Genomic DNA, 22,972 nt, shown 5'->3' with positions numbered 1-22,972 from the left:
AAGATGATGCCGAACAGAGTCCAGGGGGACCCCGGGGATCACTGATCCTGTTCTGCTTCTGTTGTAGCCCCTGCCAGCATCCAGCCATGGGGGATATGAAAACTCCAGATTTTGATGACCTTCTGGCTGCCTTTGACATCCCAGATCCCACCAGCCTTGATGCCAAGGAGGCCATCCAGACCCCCAGTGAGGACAATGAGAGTCCCCTCAAACCCGCAGGCATGTGTATGGATGAGAGCGTGTCCTTGTCTCACTCAGGATCAGCCTCAGATGTGCCGGCCGTGAGTGTCATCGTCAAGAACACCAGCCGCCAGGAGTCGTTCGAAGCGGAGAAGGACCACATCGCTCCCAGCCTCCTCCACAATGGATTCCGGGGCTCAGACCTGCCTCCAGATCCCCACAACCTGGGTCACAACTGTGGGAAATTTGATTCAACTTTCATGAATGGCGACAGTGCCAGGAGTTTCCCCGGCAAGCTAGAACCTTCCAAGTCAGAGCCGTTACCGACCTTTAACCAGTTCAGTCCAATCTCCAGCCCAGAACCTGAGGATGCCATCAAAGATAATGGGTTTGGAATGAAGCCCAAGCACTCTGACGGTTATTTTCCACCCCCTCCTGGGTGTGGGCCTGTGGGGGGCCCAGTCCTGGAGGCTCTGGCAAAGTTTCCGGTCCCAGAGCTGCATATGTTTGATCACTTTTGTAAGAAAGAGCCCAAGCCAGAACCTCTGCCCTTGGGGAGTCAGCAGGAACACGAGCGAGGTGGGCAGAAGGTGGGGGAGCCTCACAAGGAGCTGGATGCCAGTCGATTCTTTGGGGAAGCTTTGGAATTCAACAGCCACCCCAGCAACAGTATTGGAGAGCCTAAGGGGCTTGCCCTGGAGCTCGGCACCTGCTCCTCAGTCCCCCCTAGGCAGCGTCTGAAGCCAGCTCATTCCAAGCTGTCCTCTTGTGTCGCAGCCTTGGTGGCCCTGCAGGCCAAAAGAGTGGCCAGTGTCACCAAGGAGGATCAGCCTGGCCACACAAAGGAACCCTCAGGGCCCGCTAAAGAGGGCTCCAAAGGCAGCCCCAAAATGCCCAAGTCACCAAAGAGTCCCCGGAGCCCCCTGGAGGCCACTAGAAAGAGTATCAAGCCCTCGGACAGCCCTCGGAGCATCTGCAGTGACAGCAGCAGCAAAGGCTCCCCTTCGGTGGCTGCCAGCTCCCCACCAGCAATTCCCAAAGTCAGGATCAAAACCATTAAGACGTCATCGGGGGAAATCAAACGGACCGTCACGAGGATCCTGCCGGACCCTGACGATCCCAGTAAGTCCCCCGTTGGGTCCCCTCTAGGGAGTGCCGTTGCCGAGGCCCCGAGCGAGGTGCCAGAGGATGAGGTCACGGCCTTGCCGGCGGTGGAGCGCTCTCCTGAGGCGGGCGCAAACGCCGGGAGCCCCCAGGGTGACAAGAAGGGGGACGAGAGCGCGCCGAAGGCCAGCGAATCTTCGTCTTCCTGCTGCAGCTCCGGGGCTCGGGCCCCAAAGGGGGCTGCCCCCGGCCCGCAGACGGGCAGGAAGCAGCAGCAGAGCGCGGCGCCTCAGGCGTCCGCGCCGGCCCCCGCCAGCCTCCTGCCCAAGGCCGTGCACCTGGCCAACCTGAACCTGGTCCCCCACAGCGTCGCCGCGTCGGTCACGGCCAAGTCCTCCGCGCAGCGGCGGAGCCAGCCGCAGCTCACCCAGATGTCCGTGCCCCTGGTCCACCAGGTGAAGAAGGCCGCCCCGCTGGCCGTGGAGGTCTTCAACAAGGTCCTCCACAGCTCCAACCCCGTGCCCCTCTACGCGCCCAATCTCAGCCCGCCCGCGGACAGCAGGATCCACGTGCCGGCCAGCGGGTACTGCTGCCTGGAGTGCGGGGACGCGTTTGCCTTAGAGAAGAGCCTGAGCCAGCACTACGGCCGGCGGAGCGTCCACATCGAGGTGCTGTGCACGCTGTGCTCCCAGACGCTTCTCTTCTTCAACAAGTGCAGCCTGCTCCGGCACGCGCGCGACCACAAGAGCAAGGGGCTCGTCATGCAGTGCTCGCAGCTGCTCGTGAAGCCCATCTCTGTGGACCAGATGTTCGCGGCCGCCCCCCGCGAACTCCCCGGCCCCGGCCGCCCCCCCGCCGCCGCCGCCCCCCGCCGCCCCCGCTTCCCCCAAACACGGCCCGGCTCCGGGCGGTGCCGGCCCGGCCCTTCCGGCTCTGCCGCTCTAACCCGGACCCCGTGAGGCTCATCCGGCACGGGATCAAGTGTCTCGAGTGTCACAGGCAGATACGCGACTACATGGCCATGGCTGCGCATTTCCAGAGAACGACGGAGGAGACCGAGGGGCTGGTAAGCAGACCCTTCCTGCGCTGGCCGTCGGCCCCTGGTTTACACGAGCTCCATGATTGGGCATGGAGGAAAGCTCATTGATGCGGGGGCACTGGTGGCATCTTAGGAGTCTTAGAAGAGGACGTCTGGCCTGATGGTTAGTGACCCTCCTGAATGCATAGTGCTTGGTGTTTATTGGGGGAAGGGTCCCCCCCCCCCCCCCCCGGGGAGACTCTGAAGGTTTGCCCGCTGTATCTGTGGCCACTCAGCACCCCCTCCGCTGGGTGGGTCTCTGCTGGCGGCCCCCCAGGTCCCTGGGAGGGGTCCACACAGTGTTCTCACGGGCCCGGAGAGCTTGGGGACGCGTGGGGGCCTCGCCGCCCGGTACCACGGCCCGTGCTCTCGGAACCGCGTCACCCCTGAGCTGTTCCCCAGGGTCGGGCTGAGGAAGGAGAGTGGCCCGGAACGCAGGCCGTGGCAGAAGCTTCTGGGGCCTCTCCCCTTCTGTGTCCTCCCACTCCAGGAGAGCAGCCACGCGTACGTGCGTGTTCCAGCTCTTGACGAGAGTGGTGTTTGTCTGGGCTGTGTCGGTGGCTGTCTGTGTTCACGAGGCCCTGTGAAAGCAGGCCTCCAGACGTGCCTCCAGAAGGCTCTCTCCTTCCTCCTCCAGGTGACTCCCTTCACGACCTAGCCAAGCCCAGCCCCTCACCCAGCCTCCCTAAGCCAGGGCCACAGAGGCCTGGGAGGAGAGCAAAGCAGCTCTTTCTACTTTAGTCCAGCAGGGGCCGCACACCTGTTTGGTGGCCCACGAGCTCTCCATAGGTGTTCCCTGTGCGCCCCGTGCGCCCCGTCCCCCGCGGAGCACAGGGGTGCTGTGGGGGGTGGGGAGGGAGTCACACCCCTCCTCCAGGGCTTCCCGTGGCTCAGCGGGGGCAGGGCTCACCCCTGCTACAATGTGAGGCAGAGGCAGACCGAGGTTGGGGCTGACAGGCTTGTAGAGGAGGTTGCACGGAGTGCCTGAGAGGGACTGACGCGAGGAGGCGCCAGGCGGAGGGCGGGGGCCGTGGGGAGTGACAGGAGGATTGAGTTGGACCCTGGAGAAGAGTCTGGAGGAGGGGGAGGGGCCGGGGTGTCCCGAGTACGGGGAACAAAGGTGCCGGACAGTGCAAAGTGCGCTCAGCTCAGAGGAGAGGAGTGGTGGAGTTTGGTGGCCTGTCGACCTTCTGCAGCCCCCGGGGCGGGGCCAGCGAGGTGCTGTGGGGTGGCTGTTGTCTCTCCTCTCCGCCTTTTCCCCTCAGTTTGCATTCTGCTTCTGGTGAGTCCGATGGAGTGTGGCGACCCCGGCCCCTTTCCCCGGGGGCTTTGGTCTTCTGGCTGTCCCCACATGGCTGACTCGGGCCAGGACCTCTTCTTCTAGGTCATGTGATCAGAACCATTTTCCGCAGAGCTCTGACGCTTGATGTTTTTCCACACTGTTCTTCACCCGCCTTCTAAAATCCGTGCAGGAAGACGTCAGGGTATAGGATCCCCGGCTGACACCCTTCCCATCCCGCTTCTTCTGTGTGTCGCTCTCCTCTGGTGGGAGCTGGACCAGAGGTCCCCCGGACAAGAAGGGAGAGGGTAGCCAGGAAGGCCGTCGGGCTTCTCTCAGCCCAGCTCAAATCCCTCACGAGGAGTCCCGCCGTTAAGTGCGGTCTCCGAGTCTTAGGCAGAGGGTAAGGTTTGAGGTCTGGGATCCAAACCTAGCCTTGTTGGCTGGGGGACTTGAGTCTCCCGAGACAGTAGCCAGGCTTCAGGGCACATGCGGGGAGGGGGGAGACGGGCTTCACTGGTGCAGGAGCAGCAGGAGGGCCTTGCGAGCTCTCCCTGGGTGTGCCGGCCTCTGCGGGGCCAGAGGGCTTCTGGTGTTCCATGTGGCCTTGTTGGGCAGGATGTCAGCACAGAGAGACTATTTTTTCTTGGTCTTAAGCTTTTATGCAGCTATAGTATCATTGTCACCTCTAACAAAATGAATAACAATTCTTTCATGTTGTCTAATACAAGTCCATACGCGAATTTTCCTTTTGTATCGAAAACTATCTTTTTATAGTTGGGCTTGTTTTGAATGGGGATCCAAACGTGGACCCACGTGTTAACATTCGTTTATGTCTTTTACATTTCTCACTCTAGAACAGCACTGTTTCCCACTCCACCCCACCAGATCCCCTCCCCCACTTACTTTTCACGTCCCTGATTTCCTGAAGAAACAGGTCCCTGGGCCCTGGCAATTTTCCAGGACAATTCTGGCTTTGACCGGTGCTTCCTCATACAATTAATTTGTTCTTCAATATGCCATATCTTATGGGGTAGACTAGAAATTGGCAGTTTTGAGGAGGGGGACTACCGTGCCTTTTGTATTTCTTGACTTCAGGGAGGCACAGAGTCCTTGCCTGCCTCTGTTTTGACGATGCTCAGTATGACCAGTGAGTCCAGGTGGCGATGTTCTGATGCCTTCATTGTAACGTTCCCTACACTTCGTGTAATTATTTTAGTATCCATTAATAATTGCTCCTGGAGTCAGTCATTTTATTAGGAGTTGCATAAGGGTGTTTTGTAATTTTATTATTTCTTTCTCAGTTGTTAGCTGGAGTTCTGTATAAAGTATCTTTTCCTCTTTGATGAGGGCTATTTGGTTACCTTGAAATATAGTTTATGTTGGAAAATGGGATATATACTTAATTTGTTTCCCTTAGTTAACAGTATTTGCAGTAGTGAGTGGATGCCCAAACAATCTCAAGTAGTGTGTTAAGATTTTCTGTTTTTTATTTTTTTAATGTTTGTTTATTTTTGAGAGAGAGGGGGAGAGACAGAGTGTGAGCGGGGGAGGGGCAGAGAGAGAGAGGGAGAGAGGTGGGGGGAGACACAGAAGGTGAAGCAGGCTCCGGGCTCTGAGCTGTCAGCACAGAGCCCCACACGGGGCTCAAACTCACAAACCGTGAGATGATGACTTGAGCTGAAGTCAGATGCTCAGCCTGCTGAGCCACCCAGGCGCCCCACGATTTTCTGTTATTTTAAAAAATTGTGGTAAAATACACATAGCCTAGAGTTTACCGTCTTCACCCTTCTCTTTAAGTGTGCAGTTCAGTAGCATTAAGTACATTCACACCGTTGTGCAATCAATTTCCAGAACTCTTTTCATCTTGCAAAACTGAAACTCTATACCCACGAAACAACTCCCCCTTCCCCCCTCCCACCTGCCCCTCGCAACCACCCTTCTACTCTCTGTTTCTATGAATTCGACTACTCTGTACCTCGTACAAATGGAATCACACAGGACTGGTTTTTTCAGTTACCCAACTGACTTACTGCGCTTAGCATGGTGTCCTCAAGGCTCGGCTGTATTGTAGCACGTGACCGCGTTTCCTTCCTTTTTGAGGCTGCCTGGCCCTCCACTGTGTGTTTAGACCACCTCTGTCTCTCCGTTCATCCCCTGACGGCCGCTCGGGCCGCTTCCACCTCTTGGCTATCGGCAAGAACCCGGCCGTGAACATGGTGCACACACGTCTTTCGGGGATCTTGCTTTCAGTTCTTTCGGGTGTGTACACAGAAGTAGAATGGCTAGGGGGCACCTGGGTGGCTCAGTCAGTTGGACGTCCGACCTCGGCTCAGGTCGTGATCTCACAGCTCATGAGTTCAAGCCCCACATCAGGCTCTATGCTGACAGCTCCAGTCTGGAGCCTGCTTCAGATTCTTTGTCTCCCTCTCTTTCTCCCCCTCCCTCACTCATTCTCTGTCTCTCTCTGTCTCTCAAAAATAAATAAACATTAGGGGCGCCTGGGTGGCGCAGTCGGTTAAGCGTCCGGCTTCAGCCAGGTCACGATCTCGCGGTCCGTGAGTTCGAGCCCCGCGTCAGGCTCTGGGCTGATGGCTCGGAGCCTGGAGCCTGTTTCCGATTCTGTGTCTCCCTCTCTCTCTGCCCCTCCCCCGTTCATGCTCTGTCTCTCTCTGTCCCAAAAATAAATTAAAAAAAAAAAAATAATAAATAAATAAATAAACATTAAAAATAAAAATTAAAAAAAAAAAAAGAAGTAGAATGGCTAGACCAGGGGCAAACTCTCTTTCAGAATTTTTACGGATCCCCGCCCCCCCCCCCCCCCCCAATGCCATTTTCCATGGCGGCTGCATCATTTCACATTCCCGCCAACAGAGCACGAGGGTTCCAGTTTCTCCACATCCTCCCCAACACCTTTTTCTGTTTTGTTTGTGCGTCCGTTTGCCTTTGATGGGAGGCATCCTAGTGGGTGTGAGGTGGCCTCCTCTGCCGTTGTCATGGAAGCAGTGGTTTTCACGTGTTTGGTATGTTGGGGTCAGTCACTTTTCCACGTCTTTGGTCGTGGGGCCCCGTCAGGCTGGTTCCTGCACCCTCCGGACGTGAACTCGTAAAGCCTGAGAAGCTACCTTACTTTCAGCCCCCAAAAGATGTACTGGGCGCGTTTCTTGTGCTAAACTAGGAGTCGGCCGTCCTTCTGAGGAACCAGGGTTCTTGAAGTGAGGAATGGTGCTTAGGAGTCCCCTTCTGGACGCCAGAGGTGCTCGCTGGGTACATCTGCTACTAGGCTTTTGCTGTGGCCTGAGCTAAGAACCGTATGTTTTTTTTTATTGTATGGTTGTCAGTATGCATGTATTTTTAAAGTTTTATTTCTTTAAGTAGTCTCTATACTCCACGTGGGACTCGAAGTCATGACCCCAAGATTGAGTCGTGTGCTCTACCGACTGAGCTGGCCAGGTGCCCCAAATCAGAGTTTTTACGTAACTGATTTTATACGGAAAATCTTGGTTCCTAAGATTTTCCTACCACACATACATACACATAAAGTTCAAAATATCAATACCAATATTATTTCTAATGTTAGAACAACTGAATAAAATTGAAGATGTGTTTCCAGTTCTTTTTGCTCTTAGATCACATTAAGATGTATAAGTCAATATGCCGTGTTTAAAATTTTTTTTGATGTTTGTTTTTGAGGGGGGGGGGGAGCGGCAGAGAGAGCGGGGGAGGGGCAGAGAGAGCGGGAGACACAGAATCTGAAGTGGGCTCCGGGCTCCGAGCTATCAGTGCAGAGCCTGACGCGGGGCTCAAACTCACGAACTGTGCGATCACGGCCTGAGCCGAAGTTGGATGCTTACCCCACTGAGCCACCCAAGCGCCCCAATGCTGTGTTCTAAAGGTCACACTGGGAACAGTTATTTTTTTCTATGTGGTTATGTCACCAGCTTGATACATTGTTAGATTATTTAGTTTCTGATTTTCAATTTTTAGGGAATGCTTTTGTTTACTTAGTTTAATTTTTTATTATTTTAAAACTACGTAAAACATTTTTGTGATTCCAAACTTAAAAACCGTATGACAGAGTCCACCCTGAAGTCTTGGTCTGTCTCTGTCCCTTTCACTCTGTTCCCTCCTGCCCCATATGTAACCATTGCTGTTCACTTTCCGTTTATCTTTCCATGGCTCTGTTTTACAAATACGTATCAGTATGTCTGTGCGTGTGCATGCGTGTGCCTGTGTGTGTGTGTGTGTGTGAGGTCATCTTCCTCCGTCTCTTACACAGAAGGGTGCAGCTTCATTACTGTTCTACATCTAAAATAATACTTTAAAATTTTTTTAAAGCCTTTTTATTATGGAATGTCCCAAACACATATAAAAGTGGACAGAATGGCATAACGAACCCTGTATTAACAATTATCAACTCCTGGTCCATCTTGTTTTATGTATTTTCTAACCCCCCCCCCCCCCCGGATTATTTTTAAAACAAATCCCAGCATCACCATATCTTATAATAGTTCAGTATGTATCTATAAAACATGAGGTTCCTCCCCCAAAACCACAGACATGATATCATCACATCTCAAAATTAATCACAATAATTTCTTCTTCTTATCAAACTTTAATATTAAATGTCAAACTTCCCAATATTATCGCCAAGTTAGTGTTCAAGTATCTCTGATTGTCTCATTTCTTTTACAGTTGGCTTGCTTGAATCAGGATCCGAATAAGTGCTCTACATTGCGATTTGAAAATTTCTCTTAAACTTCTTTTAATCTGTAACTTCCCTTTCTCTCTCTGTTTTCCCTTGAAATCTGTTTGTTGAAAAACCTGGGTGGTATGTCCTGTAGAGGCTCCACGTTCTGGATTTTGCTTTTCCTGTCTTCCCAACGACCTGGCCCTCTGAACAACTCTGGCCCAGGTCAGTGGCCCCCGCGGCGAGGAGCGAGTGCGGCGCTTTCCTTCCGACCCAGAAGGGCCCCTGCCTCGGGCGCCAGCTCAGTCTGCTGCTTCCCCGGGCTGTGCCCACTAGAGGGGCTGTGCCCACGAGGGCGTCAGGGGGCGGCCGCAGGACTTTTCTCCCCCCAGGTTCTCTCCCCGAGTCTGGGAGCGAAGGAGCCGTTGCCCGTCCTGCCCTTTCCTGCAGGTGTGTGTGGTCGGCTGTGGCTCAGGACACCCCTGCGCGGGCAAACCCGGCCGAGGGAGTGGGCGCTGGCAAGGCCACTTGGCCGCCTGGCCCGGGGGCTTCCGAGAGCCAATCAGGTCTGCTCTGGAAGTCCCTGAACGGGCTAGCGGTGTCACGCAGGAACTGCCTCTGCTGAGCGAGGGCGGAGGCCCTGGCGGTTCTGGGAGCGTAGTGGGGTCTGAGGCTTCGGGAAGCGCCTTTGGCCTCTGGAGGGGAAAAGCTGGTCTTCTGCTCAGCCTGAGGGAAGAAACACTCGCAGTCGTAGAAGCGGGACTGGTCTGTGGGAATGTAGCGTCAGCCCTGTCTCTGACGAATAAGGTGAGAGGCGAAGCCTTGCTTGGGCGTCAGGTCGACACCTGTCACGAGGCCCAGGGGCCCCGAGTGTCCTAGGAGGGTGGGAGGAGAGCCCGGCGGGAGGAGGGGGCTGTTCTGACCCACGCTGCAGGGGAGCCAGACCGCGGTGCTTGGAGAGCCGTGAGCCTGCGGCACCTGCGGTGAACGGCTTTCTTGGTGTTTTCTCTTAGACCTGCCAGGTGTGCCAGATGCTGCTGCCCAACCAGTGCAGCTTCTGTGCCACCAGCGGATCCACGCCCACAAGTCCCCCTACTGCTCGCCCGGAGTGCGGGGCCCTCTGTCGCTCGGACCTACTTCCAGACCCACGTGAAGGAGAACTGCTTGCACTACGCCCGCAAGGTGGGCTACAGGTGGGTGCTGCCCCGCGCTGGTCCTGCTCCTGGGCCCAGAGCGTGCTCCAGCATGACCTTCGGTCTTCAGGGGCCTGGGATCCCACCTCATCAGACAGTGATGTTGATTGGTATAGAGACAGGCATTTTCATGTGGTAGAGGACAAGAAGAGAAAGGGGGACAAGAATAAAGAGCTAAAATTAAACATTAAAATGTAGCTTTAAAGGAGAAGTTTTGGGGAGATTAGTTTGACTTTTATTTTTTAATGTTTATTTATTTTTTGAGGAGAGAGAGAGAGAGAGAGAGAGAGAGAGAGAGAGAGCAGGGGAGGGGAGGGGCAGAGAGAGAGGGAGACCCAGAATCCGAAGCAGGCTCCGGGCTCCGGGCTGTCAGCACAGAGCCCGACACGGGGCTCGAACTCATGAACCGCGAGATCATGACCTGAGCGGAAGTTGGACGCCCAACTGACTGAACCACCCCAGGCGCGCCCCTCGTTTGCTTTTTAAAAGTATATAAAGTTGATTTGCTGATAAAGCTTCTGTGTTTGGCATATTAAATTTACAGTACCATCATGATAATACATTTCCTAATTGTCGTACTTCAGATGTTCTCAATTTCCATTACCAAATGGAACTGCAAGACCAAACCCAAAGAGCTCTGGTGTCTTTATGTTGACTAGTTTTGTCAGTTTGTTAGAAACCAGCAAAACCTGACGATGGAAAAAAGTGATCAGTCTCAAAGTAAAACCAAGAAAACTCTATTTTAACTGAATCTCCCCCCCCCCCCCCATGTGTCAAATAAATGTAGGCACGAAGTCATTTTCAGGAAAAAGATCAAAATGGGGAAGAACACTCCCTCCAGACTCATCGGTCTGTAACTTCTACATCAGCTCAGTTGGGCCCCCTTTACTGATTTATTGCATTTGAGAGTTTCTACATCTTCTGATGTGTTTACTTAATAACTTTCACATCTGAAAGTTAGTTCGGCACCAATTTAGCAAGGTTTTCTTCTCTTTGGTAGTAAAAAAAATATTGATTTAGTTAATCTAGTAACTTTCTTTCTGAGTACTTATTATTGCCTTTACTAGCATGCCAGACACTCAGGACCCAGGGGCTTCTGTCTGATGGGTCACAAAGCTGCCCAGGTGACTATAACTCAGAACGGGAAGTGCCCCAGGAGAGGAGCGGTCAGGACAGCCTCAGAGTGGAGATATTAGGAGGTTTTCAGGCCAAAGAAAAGGGGAGAGTGTCTCCGTGTGTTATCCAGCACAGAGAAGGTTACAGGGACCATGTGCCCTGTAGAGGGCATTTCTGTAGAGCAGGGGTGGAGATGAACTGGGCGGGGGGAGGGGGAGAGAAAAGAGACTAAGGCATTGGAAGGGCCAGGCCCAGGCAAGACCTTGTATTCCTTGGCAGACGTTTAGACTTTCTCCAGGGGACAGTGAGGGGCTACAGATAGATTTGTAGCAGGGCGGTGGTCCCTGCAGGCCTGTGCTTCAGGAAGATCGCTCTGGGGAGCTGACGTGTGTGCTAGAGAGGGGAGAGCCCGGAGGCTGGCTGAGGGGTGAGTGTGATAGTCCAGATGAAGCACCGAGCACTCTGGCTGTGGGGACAGAGAGAAGGTGGGTCCGGGAAGGCTTTAGGGAGTAAAGCATTAGAGCTTGACGGGAGCTGGTAGACCGGGCTGAGAGTGGGGAGGGGCGAGTGGCGACTCCCAGGCTTCTGTCTTGGTGGAAGCATGTTGAAATGTGGACTAGTTTCTCGTGCACGTTAGGGAGGTGGAGAAGCTGCTGTGCCGGAGGAGCAGGACAGAGCAGGGGGTCACACGGCCCTCACCACCATGCTGCAGAGGAGCAGTGCTCGGCGGCTCCCAGCCCATTTTTGTTCTTATAAGTAATCTCTGCTCCCAACGTGGGGCTCGAACTCGCCACCCCCAAGATCAAGAGTTGTGTGCTCCACCCAATGAGCCAGCCAGGCACGCGCCCCCCGGGCCACATTGTTAAACTAAACACCTGAATGTGTGTTTTTACAGTGTGGTGTAACGTTTGAAAACACCTTTCCAACTTTGACTTCAGCGTGTGCTGCTTGCTCCAAGATCAAATCCAGCCCAATAAAAATGCAAGCAATGCTTGGGTTTTTGTCCTTGAATCTTAAATCCAAGGCATTTCTAATAGCATAGATGGATTCATGGCTTTTTTTTTTTTTGTCTCTTAATTCAATGTTTTGTTTTACTTTCTTCTGTAAGACTAAAAGGAAACATAGTGTCTCAAAAGCAATTCAGTTTATCAAGCCTTCTTGTAAGGAATGTCAGACACAAATGTAATGCGATTCAGCCAGATGGCTTACTGACGGTTTTGACAGTAAAATCTTCGGTGATCCGTGGTTGAACTCAGAAGATGTGTATGCTAACATAGTATTCGTGGCACTTAAGATCTTCAACTATTCACATATATTTTTTGTATTAGCTTTATTTAGACATAATTCACACACCATACAATTCACCCATTTTAAAGGGTATAACTCAATGGTTTTTAGTATATTTACAGAGCTGTATAGTCACCACCACAGATTTTAGAACATTTTTATCATCCAAAAAGAAACTCTACATTCATAACCCTTCCATTCCCCCACCCCTAACACTAATTTATTTTCTGCCTCCTATATTTGCTTCTTTGGGACATTTCATAGAAATGGAATCATATAATATGTAGTCTTAGCCAAGATTCATGCATATTGTAATATATCAGCATTTCATTCTTTTTTTGTGGCTGAATGGTGTTCCATTGTATATGTATATACACCACAGTTTGTTCATCCGTTTACCAGTTGATGGGTACTTGGGTTTCCACCTTTTTGGCTGTTCCGAATAATGCCACTGATGAACATTCCTTTGTAAGTTATTGTGTGGACATGTTTTCAGTTCTTTTGGGTATATACCTAGGACTAGAATACCTGGGTCAACTGCTAACTCTACGTTTAACTTTTTGAGGAGCTGCCGGACTGTTTTAAAAAATGGTTGCACCATTTTTATCTTCCTGCCAGCAGGGTAGATGTTTGGTTTCTCTGCATCCTCACCGGCATTTGTTATGGTCTGACTTCTGATAGCCATCCCTGTGGGTATAAAGTGGTGTCTCATTATGGTTTTGCTTTGCATTTTCCTAATGGCTCGTGGTGTTGAGCATCTTTTCTGTTTGGTATTTGTGTATCTTCTTTGGAGAAATGTCGTTTTTCACATTTTTAAATTGGATTATTAATTGTCTTACTGTTGAGTTATAAGAGTTCTTTGTATACTCTGGGTAAAAGTCCCTTGTCAGATACATGATTTGCAAATATTTTCTCCCATCGTGTGGGTATTATATTTTTTAGTAAATTCTGAAAATGTACCTATGTTCCATTTCATTGGGTTTTGCAATATTACTTTGTTTTGTACTATTTTTGCTTTTTCTTGAAGACATTGTCAAAGTCCTGTACATTTTGTATGTGTTTTATGGGTATGTATTTTATGTAAAAGGGGTATATACATTGTATACATATTTTAGAATTATATAAATTATTCTGCTCTTTGTTGAAAATTTGGAGAGCGACCAATGATGTCAGAAAGGAGCAAATTTAGATTGTTCTTAATGATATGTCATTTTCTTATTTGCGATTATTAGGACAATTAAGTATTTTACTACTCTTTGTTTTTAGAAAAAATTTTAGAAAAATTAAAAAAAATTAAAATTTAAAATTTAAAAAATTTAAAAAATTTAAAATTTAAAATTTAAAAAAAATTTAAAAATTTAAAAAAAAAATTAGAAAAATTTTACATATTTCGCAACATATGATTCCATAATTATCTATGTTCTCTTAAAAAAATGGTGAAGAGCTGTGTTGTGGGGTCAGATTTGTCTTCTGAGTGCTTTTTCATCAATTTGTAAACCCTACTTGATTCAGTCTTTCACTGAAGCTGATGTATGTCCCTTTAAACCTTCATGTTTTTACTTTCATTGAGGTTTCTTTGAAAAATGTCTATAAGGTAAATAGAATGGATTTTCCATTGCATTTTTGAAGAGTATATTACTCCTGCTGAAGTTTGGTCAAACTGCACAAATATGGTTACTTAAGATTCTTTCCACATGTCAGGTATACTCGGCCACTTTGGAAATGTGTGGACTTTTTTCCTCCTTATGATGCCTTATGGTATGGAAGTACTTCTGTGTGCTAGAAGTTGGTCACTATTTTGTTTAGCAGGAGAGAAAAGAAAATATAATTCAGTAGTTTGCATTAGAAACACTTAATTTAAAGAATGTACAGATTTACTAGTGAGTGCACCTCGGAGATCACTGCCAACAGCTTTCTGGTTCTTTGGGTTGCTTCTCGTAACTGATTAAGCTCGCAAAGGTGGTCCCATCTCCCGCCCACCCCCCTAAACGCACACAAAAGGATTCTGTGATGATTTATGTGGACTGTGAAAATGGGCTAACGTACTGGACTGAGGGTTTATATTTGGGAGCCAAAGAATTTTTAAGTGAAGCCATGTCCTTTTTTTCTTTTTAAATTTTTTTTTTTTTAACGTTTTATTTATTTTTGAGACAGAGAGACAGAGCATGAACGGGGGAGGGGCAGAGAGAGAGGGAGACACAGAATCGGAAGCAGGCTCCGAGCCGTCAGCCCAGAGCCCGACGCGGGGCTTGAACTCACGGATCGTGAGATCGTGACCTGAGCCGAAGTCGGACGCCCAACCGACTGAGCCACCCAGGCGCCCCCATGTCCTTTTTTTTAGTAAAGCAATAGCCTCTCTTCTAGTGCTTACGGGGATGTCAGGGTTATGGGGTCAGGAAATACTGCAACGAAAGGAAGAGAGAAGTTATCTTGAGAGGAGTGGCTAGGAGCAGGAAAGGTGTTTTCTCATGGAGGGGAGACCTGGGTATGTGCCTAGGGACTGGAATGGATGCAGGATGCATGGAGGTCACATGGTCCCGTGATCCTGCGAAAAGCAGAGGTGGTGTTTATAGAGAGAGGTTTTGAAGTTGAAAGTTTCAGAATGCCTCCGTTTCAGAAAAAATGGCCTAAGACTGTTCATACATTATACAAGTGATATATTCACCCAACAAAGCTCAGGAAATACAACCTGGGAGAAGAAGTAAAAAGTTATCCACTGTGCCACCAAGGAGACACTGTGACAGGCATGAGCCCCACAGCGCAGAATGGTACCAGCGACATCTGGCTGTGGAGCCCTTGACGTGTGGCCAGCGTGACTGGCCACTGTGTCTTATTTTATTTTATTTAGATCCGCTTGCCATGTGGCCAGTACAGCGTAGAGCGTTCCCGCCGCCCCTGAAGCTCCCCGGACAGGCTCTGGAGGGTTCCGTCCTGGGCTTTGAGGGCTGTGTGTTTGAATGTGCTTGTTGCCGTGCCGAGCGCCGCATTTCTAGCTGCACTTTTTATTAAGTGGCCGTCCCTGCACGTTGGGTACCAGCCTGTGGGAAGGCACAGGCTTCCTGTAGCCTCCTCCCGGTTTCCCTTGGACCCCTGCCGTCGTGTCACACTTCAAAGGATGCTGTTTATGTCCTTTTGGAACCATTCCTCTCCCTCTCCGTTCCCGCCAGCTTCTCTCAGCTGGGCTCAGACGTTTGGTTTGCAGAAGCATAGCCTCTGGCCGGTGAGGGGAGGGGCGGGTTTCTCCCCCCTTCTCTACCAGGCACAGCCTTGGGCTTGGGTGTCCTGGGTGACCGCACTGTGCCAGATGGCAGCAGGCAGGCTCTCAGGACGTAGGTGTGGAGGATGGAAGACAGTGCCCAAGGGAGGGGGACACAGAGAGTCCCGGAGATGGCTCTGTCCCTGCTCTCCATCCCTCCCTTACCAGCGCTGCTTCTGGGCCTGACACCCCCGCCCCCTCCTGTCATCCAGGTGCATCCACTGCGGGGTCGTCCACCTGACCTTGGCCTTGCTGAAAAGCCACATCCAGGAGCGACACTGCCAGGTTTTCCACAAATGTGCATTCTGCCCCATGGCCTTCAAGACTGCCAGCAGCACCGCGGACCACAGCGCCTCTCAGCACCCCACCCAGCCCCACAGACCCTCCCAGTGAGTGCAGCTCCAGGGTCAGCAGGCCCGTGGGGTGGAGCTCAGTGGTCTAGGTGCTACGGTCGGGGGGAGGTTCCGGGACGGACCAGGGAGCCGGGGCTGGCGGAAGGGGTGCCTGGAGGTCACTGAAGACATCCTGAGGCGGGGGAGCATCCACATCGGCTCAGAGTAGTGTTTCCCCGGAGTGGACCCCGTTTCAGAGAGAGCAGAGTGGGGGTGGAGGTTGTGCCCACAAGAGCCTGGCCACCTCACGCCCCGGGGCTTGTCTCGTCAGGCTCATTTATAAGTGCTCCTGTGAAATGGTCTTCAACAAGAAGAGACACATTCAGCAGCATTTTTATCAGAATGCCAGCAAGACGCAGGTGGGCGTCTTCAAGTGCCCTGAGTGCCCACTGCTGTTCCTGCAGAAGCCGGAGTTGATGCAGCACGTCAAGGTGGGGTGCCCTAGGGAAGGAGGCTGGGGAGGAGGACGCGCGCCTCAGGCCGGGGGGTCTGATTCTGTGCACCTTTCCCCTCGCCCAGTCAGTAATCGCTCTCCCCATCCCCAGAGCACCCACGGTGTTCCCCGAAACGTGGACGAGCTGTCCAGCCTCCAGTCTTCGTCGGACACGGCCTCGAGCCGGCCTGGCTCTCGAGTTCCCACCGAGCCCCCGGCCGCCAGCGTGGCCGCTCGGGGCAGCTCCCTGCCCTCCGGCCGCTGGGGCAGGCCCGAGGCCCATCGCAGGACCGAGGCCAGGCCCCGGCTGAGGAACACTGGCTGGACCTGCCAGGAGTGTCAGGAGTGGGTTCCTGATCGGGAGAACTACGTGTCCCACATGAAGAAGAGCCACGGTCGGGTCAGTGTCGTCACGTCGTCACGGTGCAGTGCCAGGACTCTCTGGACGTCTGTGGGCTCAGAGCCCCCTTGTGTGGCTGACCCCTTAGGGTTCCCGGTGCTTGGGGCAGGGTGGGTACCACAGATCCCGAGGTCTTTGGGGCAGCCCCTTTCTGCCTGCGTCACCCGAGTAGAAAGATATACCCAGAACCGTCTTACGGTTCTGATGCTTTGCGTCCCGTCATCTCCCGTAGACGTTGAAGCGGTACCCGTGTCGGCAGTGCGAGCAGTCCTTCCACACCCCCAACAGCCTGCGCAAACACATCCGCAACAACCATGACACCGTGAAGAAGGTCTACACTTGCGGGTGAGTCCCTGGAGGTGGGAGCCGGGAGGCCTGAAATTCAAAAAGTCTGTCCAAGGCTTTTCTCTGCTGTGAGATCAGGGGTCGGAAGCAAGATGATATGAGCGGGTTTCTAATGGGAAAACGCTGTGGCTAAGTCAGAAGGCAGGGCCGGTAGGGAACCAGCTTCTAGAGCCTGCTGGCCCCTGAGCCCTCCCCCTTCGTACCCCCCTGACCCTGGGCCGCACCGCCCGCTGCTCTGACGGAGGGCTGGCGGTGTCACTGTGCCCCGTCTGGCCGAGAGGCTTCCGCATCGTGTCTGTGCTTCGGGACATAGCCTGGCCTCTTCCTTGCTGACCTGGCTTAGGGCCAGCACAGATATTGTGAGACCTGCTGTTGTTGTCTGCCACCTTGGCCGGCTCGTCGGCTGACCTTCTCTGGGAGCCCAGCACTGCCCAGCCAGCCCGATGACCACCCAGCCAGCTCTCTGCCTGCTCCAGACTCTCCCCTGGAGCCAGGAGCAGCTTCAGCTCCTGCCAGGGGTGCTCGGAGCCTGTCCTCTTACACAGTCTCTTCGGCTGCAGGTACTGCACAGAGGACAGCCCCAGCTTTCCTCGGCCCTCCCTTCTGGAGAGCCACATCAGCCTTATGCATGGTATCAGAAACCCTGATTTGAGCCAGACGTCCAAAGTCAGACCTCCGGGTGGACATTCCCCTCAGGTGAGTGCGGGGGCCCCTGCCCCTGGAGGCGCCTGCTCAGTGAGCCCCCTGAGCTGCAGGGCCAGCAGGAGGGCTCCGGGGAGCAACCAGCAGCCACAGCTTCCCTCAATGTAGGCCATTCCCTAGTCACGCGTGACCCACCTGGAGACTGCATGCAGGTAAAGGACAGGGACAAAGATCTGTGAGACCGCCCATCAGCCTTTTGTTCCTGTGGTTTCCCTGTCACTGGGATGCTTTCCTCAGCTGTGTGTCATGTTGTGTGGACACTGGAGTGCGTTCACACTCACTGTCCTGTTTCTGCCCCACTAGTCCTGGGTCAGGGGGAAGGGCAGGGCTGCCTGTCAGGCGAGGACGGCAGTGAGTGTCTCTCTTACACACACACACACACACACACACACACACACACACACACAGTCGTTGTGGGAGGGGCTGGGTGCAGACCCCTGCTAGCCTGGGCCCTCGTCCCGTGACCTTGCCCCCATTTCGTGCCCTATTCCCATTATTTCTGCTGAACTTCTAGAACCGCTTGGTCCCCCTCCACTGTAGGCCCTTCCTGTTCCATGGTGGGGAGGGCTGCTCCTCAGAGGGTCAGGCATGTCGGGGGGAATTTGAGAGCCGCCTGGACTTCCAGGGCGTTCCTTCTCGGCCACTCAGGGAGGGCGTTGGTCGGCAGGCCCTTCCGCACAGAGCAGGTGGGGTGTCAGTTGACATTCTGGCAACATCTGCCTGTGATTAAAACGCACACCCCCCTCCAAATGCACGTGCCCTTGGAGCCATCATTCCGTCCCTAGGGTTTGTCTGCCCTGTAGCTTCGGCCTCGCGCCTGAGGAGGTGTGTGCAAGGATCTTCGCTGCGGGGCTGTGTGCAGTGATAATGACGGGACACAACTGAATGTCTGCCAGCGGGGACGCTTCGTCATTGCCAGTGTTAGAGGAAGGAAGCCTCTGTGTATGCCCTCATGCAGACGATGGCCAACACATGTCATTAAGTAGAAAAAGCAGGGGGAGGAAGAGTGTGCATGTAGTGCTATCATTTTGTAGAAAACAACAGTCTTTTTAAAAAACTTTTTGAAATGTTCATTTGTTTTGAAAGAGAGAGAGAGACAGAGAGCACGTGGGGGGGGGGGGGAGGGGACAGAGAGGGAGAGATCGACGTGGGGCTCCATCTCATGAACCTTGAAATCATGGCCTGAGCAGAAACCAAGCGTTGGTGCTTAGCTGACTGAGCCACCCAGGTGCCCCAAAGATGACAGTTTTATCTTTGTGCACACAGAGACTCTCTCTTGGAGGGGCCTCAGAAGCCAGGTGGCAGGGTGTTCTCTGGAGAGCAGAGAACATGCCCGTCCCGTGTCTTTGGAACGTGGGGCCGCACACATACGTTACATTAGACAAAGCACCAGCCAACAGAAAAACCTGAAAGAAACCAGATCTAAACCCGGTTCGGGGCCAGGGCGAGCCTGGCCTGGGAGGGGGGGGTGATTCTGCGAGTGTGGGGGCTGCACCGTTCAGGAGTGCAGCTCAGCTCTGGGGGGCTCGGGCTAGGCTGGGACCCCACTCACCTGCCTCCCCCTCCAGGTGAGCCATCTGAAAAGACCGGGCAGCGGAGCCGGGGACGCTCCGGGCACCAGCAATGGCGCGGCCGTCTCTTCCACCAAAAGGCACAAGTCCCTGTTCCAGTGTGCAAAATGTAGCTTTGCCACAGACTCGGGGCTCGAGTTTCAGAGCCACATACCTCAGCACCAGGCGGACAGCTCCACGGCCCAGTGTCTCCTCTGCGGCCTGTGCTACACCTCTGCCAGCTCCCTCAGCCGCCACCTCTACATCGTCCACAAGGTGAGAGACCAGGAGGAGGAGGAGGAGGAGGAGGAGGAGGAGGAGGAGGAGGACGCGGAGGCGGTGGCGGAGGCCGCGGAGCCAGAGGAGGGCTCCGGGGAGGAAGTGTCCATGGAGACCAGGGAGAACGGACTGGAAGAAGGTGCCGGAGAGCCTTTGTTGGGCGACACAGAGGCGAGGTCGCCAGGCCCGGCTCCTGAGGAGGACGGAGCCCAGGACGCTCAGAGTCAACCACAGGCCTCTCAGGACCAGGACAGCCACGCTCCGTCCCCTCAGGTGTGACCAGAGGCGTGGCAGCGTGCGTGGCCGGAGGGGTGCCCCGGGCGTCCTCCGTCTGCCACGGGGACGGTGGGAGATACGAGGCTCTGCCCCGGTGTGCCCTGGAGCAGTGCCCGCCCTGAGCTGTGGGGTCTGGGTGTCCCCCAGCCCCGGGCAGTGTGCGGTCACCCGGGACCCTGACAGCTCTGAATTTGCTTCTGTTATTTATGGCTTTGTGCTGCTTCTTGGTACCCCAGCTCTTGTCTGTGTCCTTCCAACCCCAGGCCGCATACGTCTTGGCCTGAAACCCCTGGGCGCTGTGCTCTTCCGGGAGGTCCCCGCCCGCTGCCTGCAGCCAGGGCTCTCCTGGGAGCTCTCGCGGGCTGCGGAAGGGCCGCTCTGCTTCCTGCCAGCGGAGCCGGAGCCGGAGCCGGAGAAGGGGGTGAGGCTGCCGGCGCGGTCCTTCTGGGGAGCTCCGCCCGGGCTGGCCTGCAGAGGGCCCTCAATCACCCTGCCCTTCCTTCCTGTCTTCTCGGATTCTTTTCCCCCCAAAACGGTCCTGGAGAATTGTCACCCGGGCCCCTCCTGTCTGTGCGGGTGGGAGAAGGTTGTGCAGCACACTGGTGTTTGGACCCCGGGAGGGCAGGCGCCGCGGCCCAGGCAGGCAGGCACCGAGAGGCACACCCCCTTCAGAAGGAGCCGTGCGCCCCTGTTCTGCTGCTGTTCCGCCTTTCCTGACAAGTGGGCTTGGGGGCACACGGACACTGGGATCTTTGTACTCTCGCTCCTGTGCCATTAGAGAGGCCGCCGCTCTGGGCAGGCCGGCCCCTCCTCCTCCTGGCTATACTCATGTTGCTCAGACTATATTTCAAATAAAAACTCTTCTTACCATGCAGGTGGGCTCTTGTATTCCTCTTCAGGTGAGCCTGGCCCTACCCTGCTGCGTGTAAGAGTCTCTCCCACACTTCTGTCACTGTCCCATCTCTGGGGGAGAGCAGTGTCCTGCCGTCCCAGGAAGGTCCTCCCCAGATTTCTTGGAGCCGTGGTTAGGAAACCAGCGGCTCGGAACTTGGTCCTCTAGAAACCTTGCAAGGGCGTGAGGGGAGGGTCTTTGTACTGGTCAGGCGTCACCTGCAAGGCCTCCCCGGGGTCAGCAGCCTTGGCATTAGGGCCCATTGAAATGTTCCGGGCGCCTCTCTCTTTCCTACAAGCCGGTGGCCGTGGGGCGGAGCAGGGGGGGGGGAGGACAACAGGGGTGGGGGTGGGGGGATGTTCTGTAGTTACCTTGTGTTCGGGAGGCCTTGCTGTTGCTGCTGCCACAGGGACCTCTCTGGTGTGGAGATTCGGGATCAGACGGGAGGCTGGGCCGTCTTCACTGCTGGCAGAGTCGGGGCCCTGTGGAGGCGACCTCTGAGCTCTGACCCAAGCCGTGGCTGCAGCCCTGCACGGCCGGGGTGTGGGGCTGGCCCGGCGGTGTCCTTTGCAGCAGAGGGAGGCGGGCGCTGGCTGAGTTCTTACAGGTGCTCTTTCAAGGGAGGCACTATCAGTTGTCAGATAAATACGCCTGACCTTTTCACAATTGAAAAAAAGTACATTTTCTGTCAGATGCCGGTGGAAATGTGAACGGCACGGGGAACCGCTAAGAGCCCGCCTCCTTTTCAGACCCTGCCGTCCCTGCTTCCCAGGCAGGCAGTGAGGCAAGCTGGGCCCGATCCAGCCACCTGCAGACACTGAGGCCACCCCACGTGGGCTGTCATCCCTTTCCTGGTTCCGCTGCGGGGCCCGCCCTGCCCCCCATGGTCCATCCGCAGGGACGGATCACAGAGGAGGCCCTGAGAAGGGTTTGACATGGATTGTTGCCTCTCTTCCCGCTCAGAAATAGCGGTGGGTGGAGTGGGGGAGGGGGTGGTGACCTCGCAGCCTCGATGACCACCTGTCCTGACCCACATCCAGCTCTCTTTCCCGGGAGTGGTGTGTGGTGAAAAGACCGAGCTCCTCGCCAGGAAGCCTGGGCCACAGCCTGGGTTCCGCCCCTAATCGGCTCTTAGCAAACCCACCCCGCTTCCAAATAGTCCTGGTGACTCCCCTCCATCTCGCTTCACAGGCTTTTGTGGGATGAGGACTGTGGGACCTTTTCTAAGTTCGTGAAACACTACATGAACGTAAGGGATTCTTGCCTTTAGGGCACGGAGGGTGGGGCGCACCTCACCTGCTGTTCAGGCTTGGATGCGGATGGTCAGCGATAACTTGCCCGGGACACGTATCCATCACGTAGCAACACTGACGACGATGGCACTTCAGACCCTGCTAGCGCGCCCCGCATCTTGCTAAATACTTTCCGGTGGTTTCCGTCGAGTCCTCACGAGGATCTCGCAGAAAGAAAACCGAGGCTCCGAGAGGTCGAATAACCCGCTGGGCCGCCTGTCAGTGCTGGTGCCGAGTCAAGCCCGCGGGATCCTCAAGTCCACGGTGTCGATCCCTGTGCCTCCTTAGTGCCCCGGCTGCTTTGGCTGGCCACCAGCTCAGTGGCACTCCGCAGCCACCCACACACCTGTCTTCCTACCTCCCCTGTGGTCGGGTACCCCACGGAGCGCCAGGTTCTCTCTGCAGTCAGTCTGTGCCAAGTCACCCCAAGGAGAGCCCTGCGCGAAACTTCCGTGCGTGACGTTCTGCAGCCCAGGCAGTGTTTCCCTGACCTTCCATTCACATTGGGGTATATCTTGCATTTGAAGACTGTTTTTCGGGGCGGGCCGGGGGGACCATCCCAGAAAACATGGTTCCCTCAGGGTCCAATATCTTCCGATCTTTTCTTTTTTTCAGACGTTTTTAATGGGTGTGCTATCATATCGTTTGTTATCATCAGAAAACGCTTGCTGTAACAAGCAGTTATCTGCACATTAGCCGGAGTGAACACTCTGCCGATCAAGTTAAACAGATAAGATCCCCACCCTTGTAGAAACTACAACTTAATACACTCTAAGGCTTGACAAATGACTCGTATTTATTTTCCAACTGCTTTATCTCTGTAAAATGATGTGCTGAATTACTATAATTGGTGTAGAAAGAACTGTTCCCTTAACTTATGTAAACAGTCTGGTTTTGAAAACTTCACAGTTGTGGCTTAGCGAGTTCTCGACAAACTCTGCCTTCCCCGAGACAGAGGAACCCCTGCTTGCCCTGTTCACCACTGTATATTCCGCTCTGGGCGCACTTTCTTTAACTCGTTTTTAAATTTTTTGTTGTTGTTTTGAAAAATTAATACATTTACACGGTAAGACATCCAAACAATACAAAAGAGTGAGTATACAATGGAAAGTAAGCTTCCTATCGGAGGTCAGCCTTCAGTTCCCCAGCCCGCCTCCAGAACTAATCACTGTTACCTAGATCCTGTGTACCCTTTCTGAGCAATTCTATGCATTTACAAGTTTATAAA

At 53.7% G+C, this 22,972-nt stretch overlaps 2 protein-coding genes across 4 annotated transcripts in view; both read left to right on the top strand.

Moving 5' to 3' along the window:
* ZNF592 (zinc finger protein 592) overlaps positions 1-20,434 on the top strand; it is a 48,790-nt gene extending 28,356 nt beyond the window's left edge. The window contains 13 exon segments of the mRNA XM_053888643.1: positions 68-2,105; positions 2,107-2,226; positions 2,228-2,350; positions 9,345-9,390; positions 9,393-9,433; positions 9,435-9,461; positions 9,463-9,524; positions 15,396-15,572; positions 15,847-16,006; positions 16,121-16,408; positions 16,641-16,753; positions 17,314-17,449; positions 19,024-20,434. Of these exon segments, the coding sequence (XP_053744618.1) occupies positions 87-2,105; positions 2,107-2,226; positions 2,228-2,350; positions 9,345-9,390; positions 9,393-9,433; positions 9,435-9,461; positions 9,463-9,524; positions 15,396-15,572; positions 15,847-16,006; positions 16,121-16,408; positions 16,641-16,753; positions 17,314-17,449; positions 19,024-19,563 (3,852 nt within the window). The 5' untranslated portion in view covers positions 68-86 and the 3' untranslated portion in view covers positions 19,564-20,434.
* SLC28A1 (solute carrier family 28 member 1) overlaps positions 1-22,972 on the top strand; it is a 233,135-nt gene that overhangs the window by 89,371 nt on the left and 120,792 nt on the right. The gene's annotated exons all lie outside the window — the stretch shown is intronic.

Source organism: Panthera pardus, unplaced genomic scaffold (genome assembly GCF_024362965.1).
Source record: "Panthera pardus isolate Hobbes unplaced genomic scaffold, ASM2436296v1 HiC_scaffold_23, whole genome shotgun sequence".
Taxonomy (NCBI): domain Eukaryota; kingdom Metazoa; phylum Chordata; class Mammalia; order Carnivora; family Felidae; genus Panthera; species Panthera pardus.
Note: the sequence above shows the minus strand (reverse complement) of the source record. Positions and strands in the feature narration are given on the sequence as shown.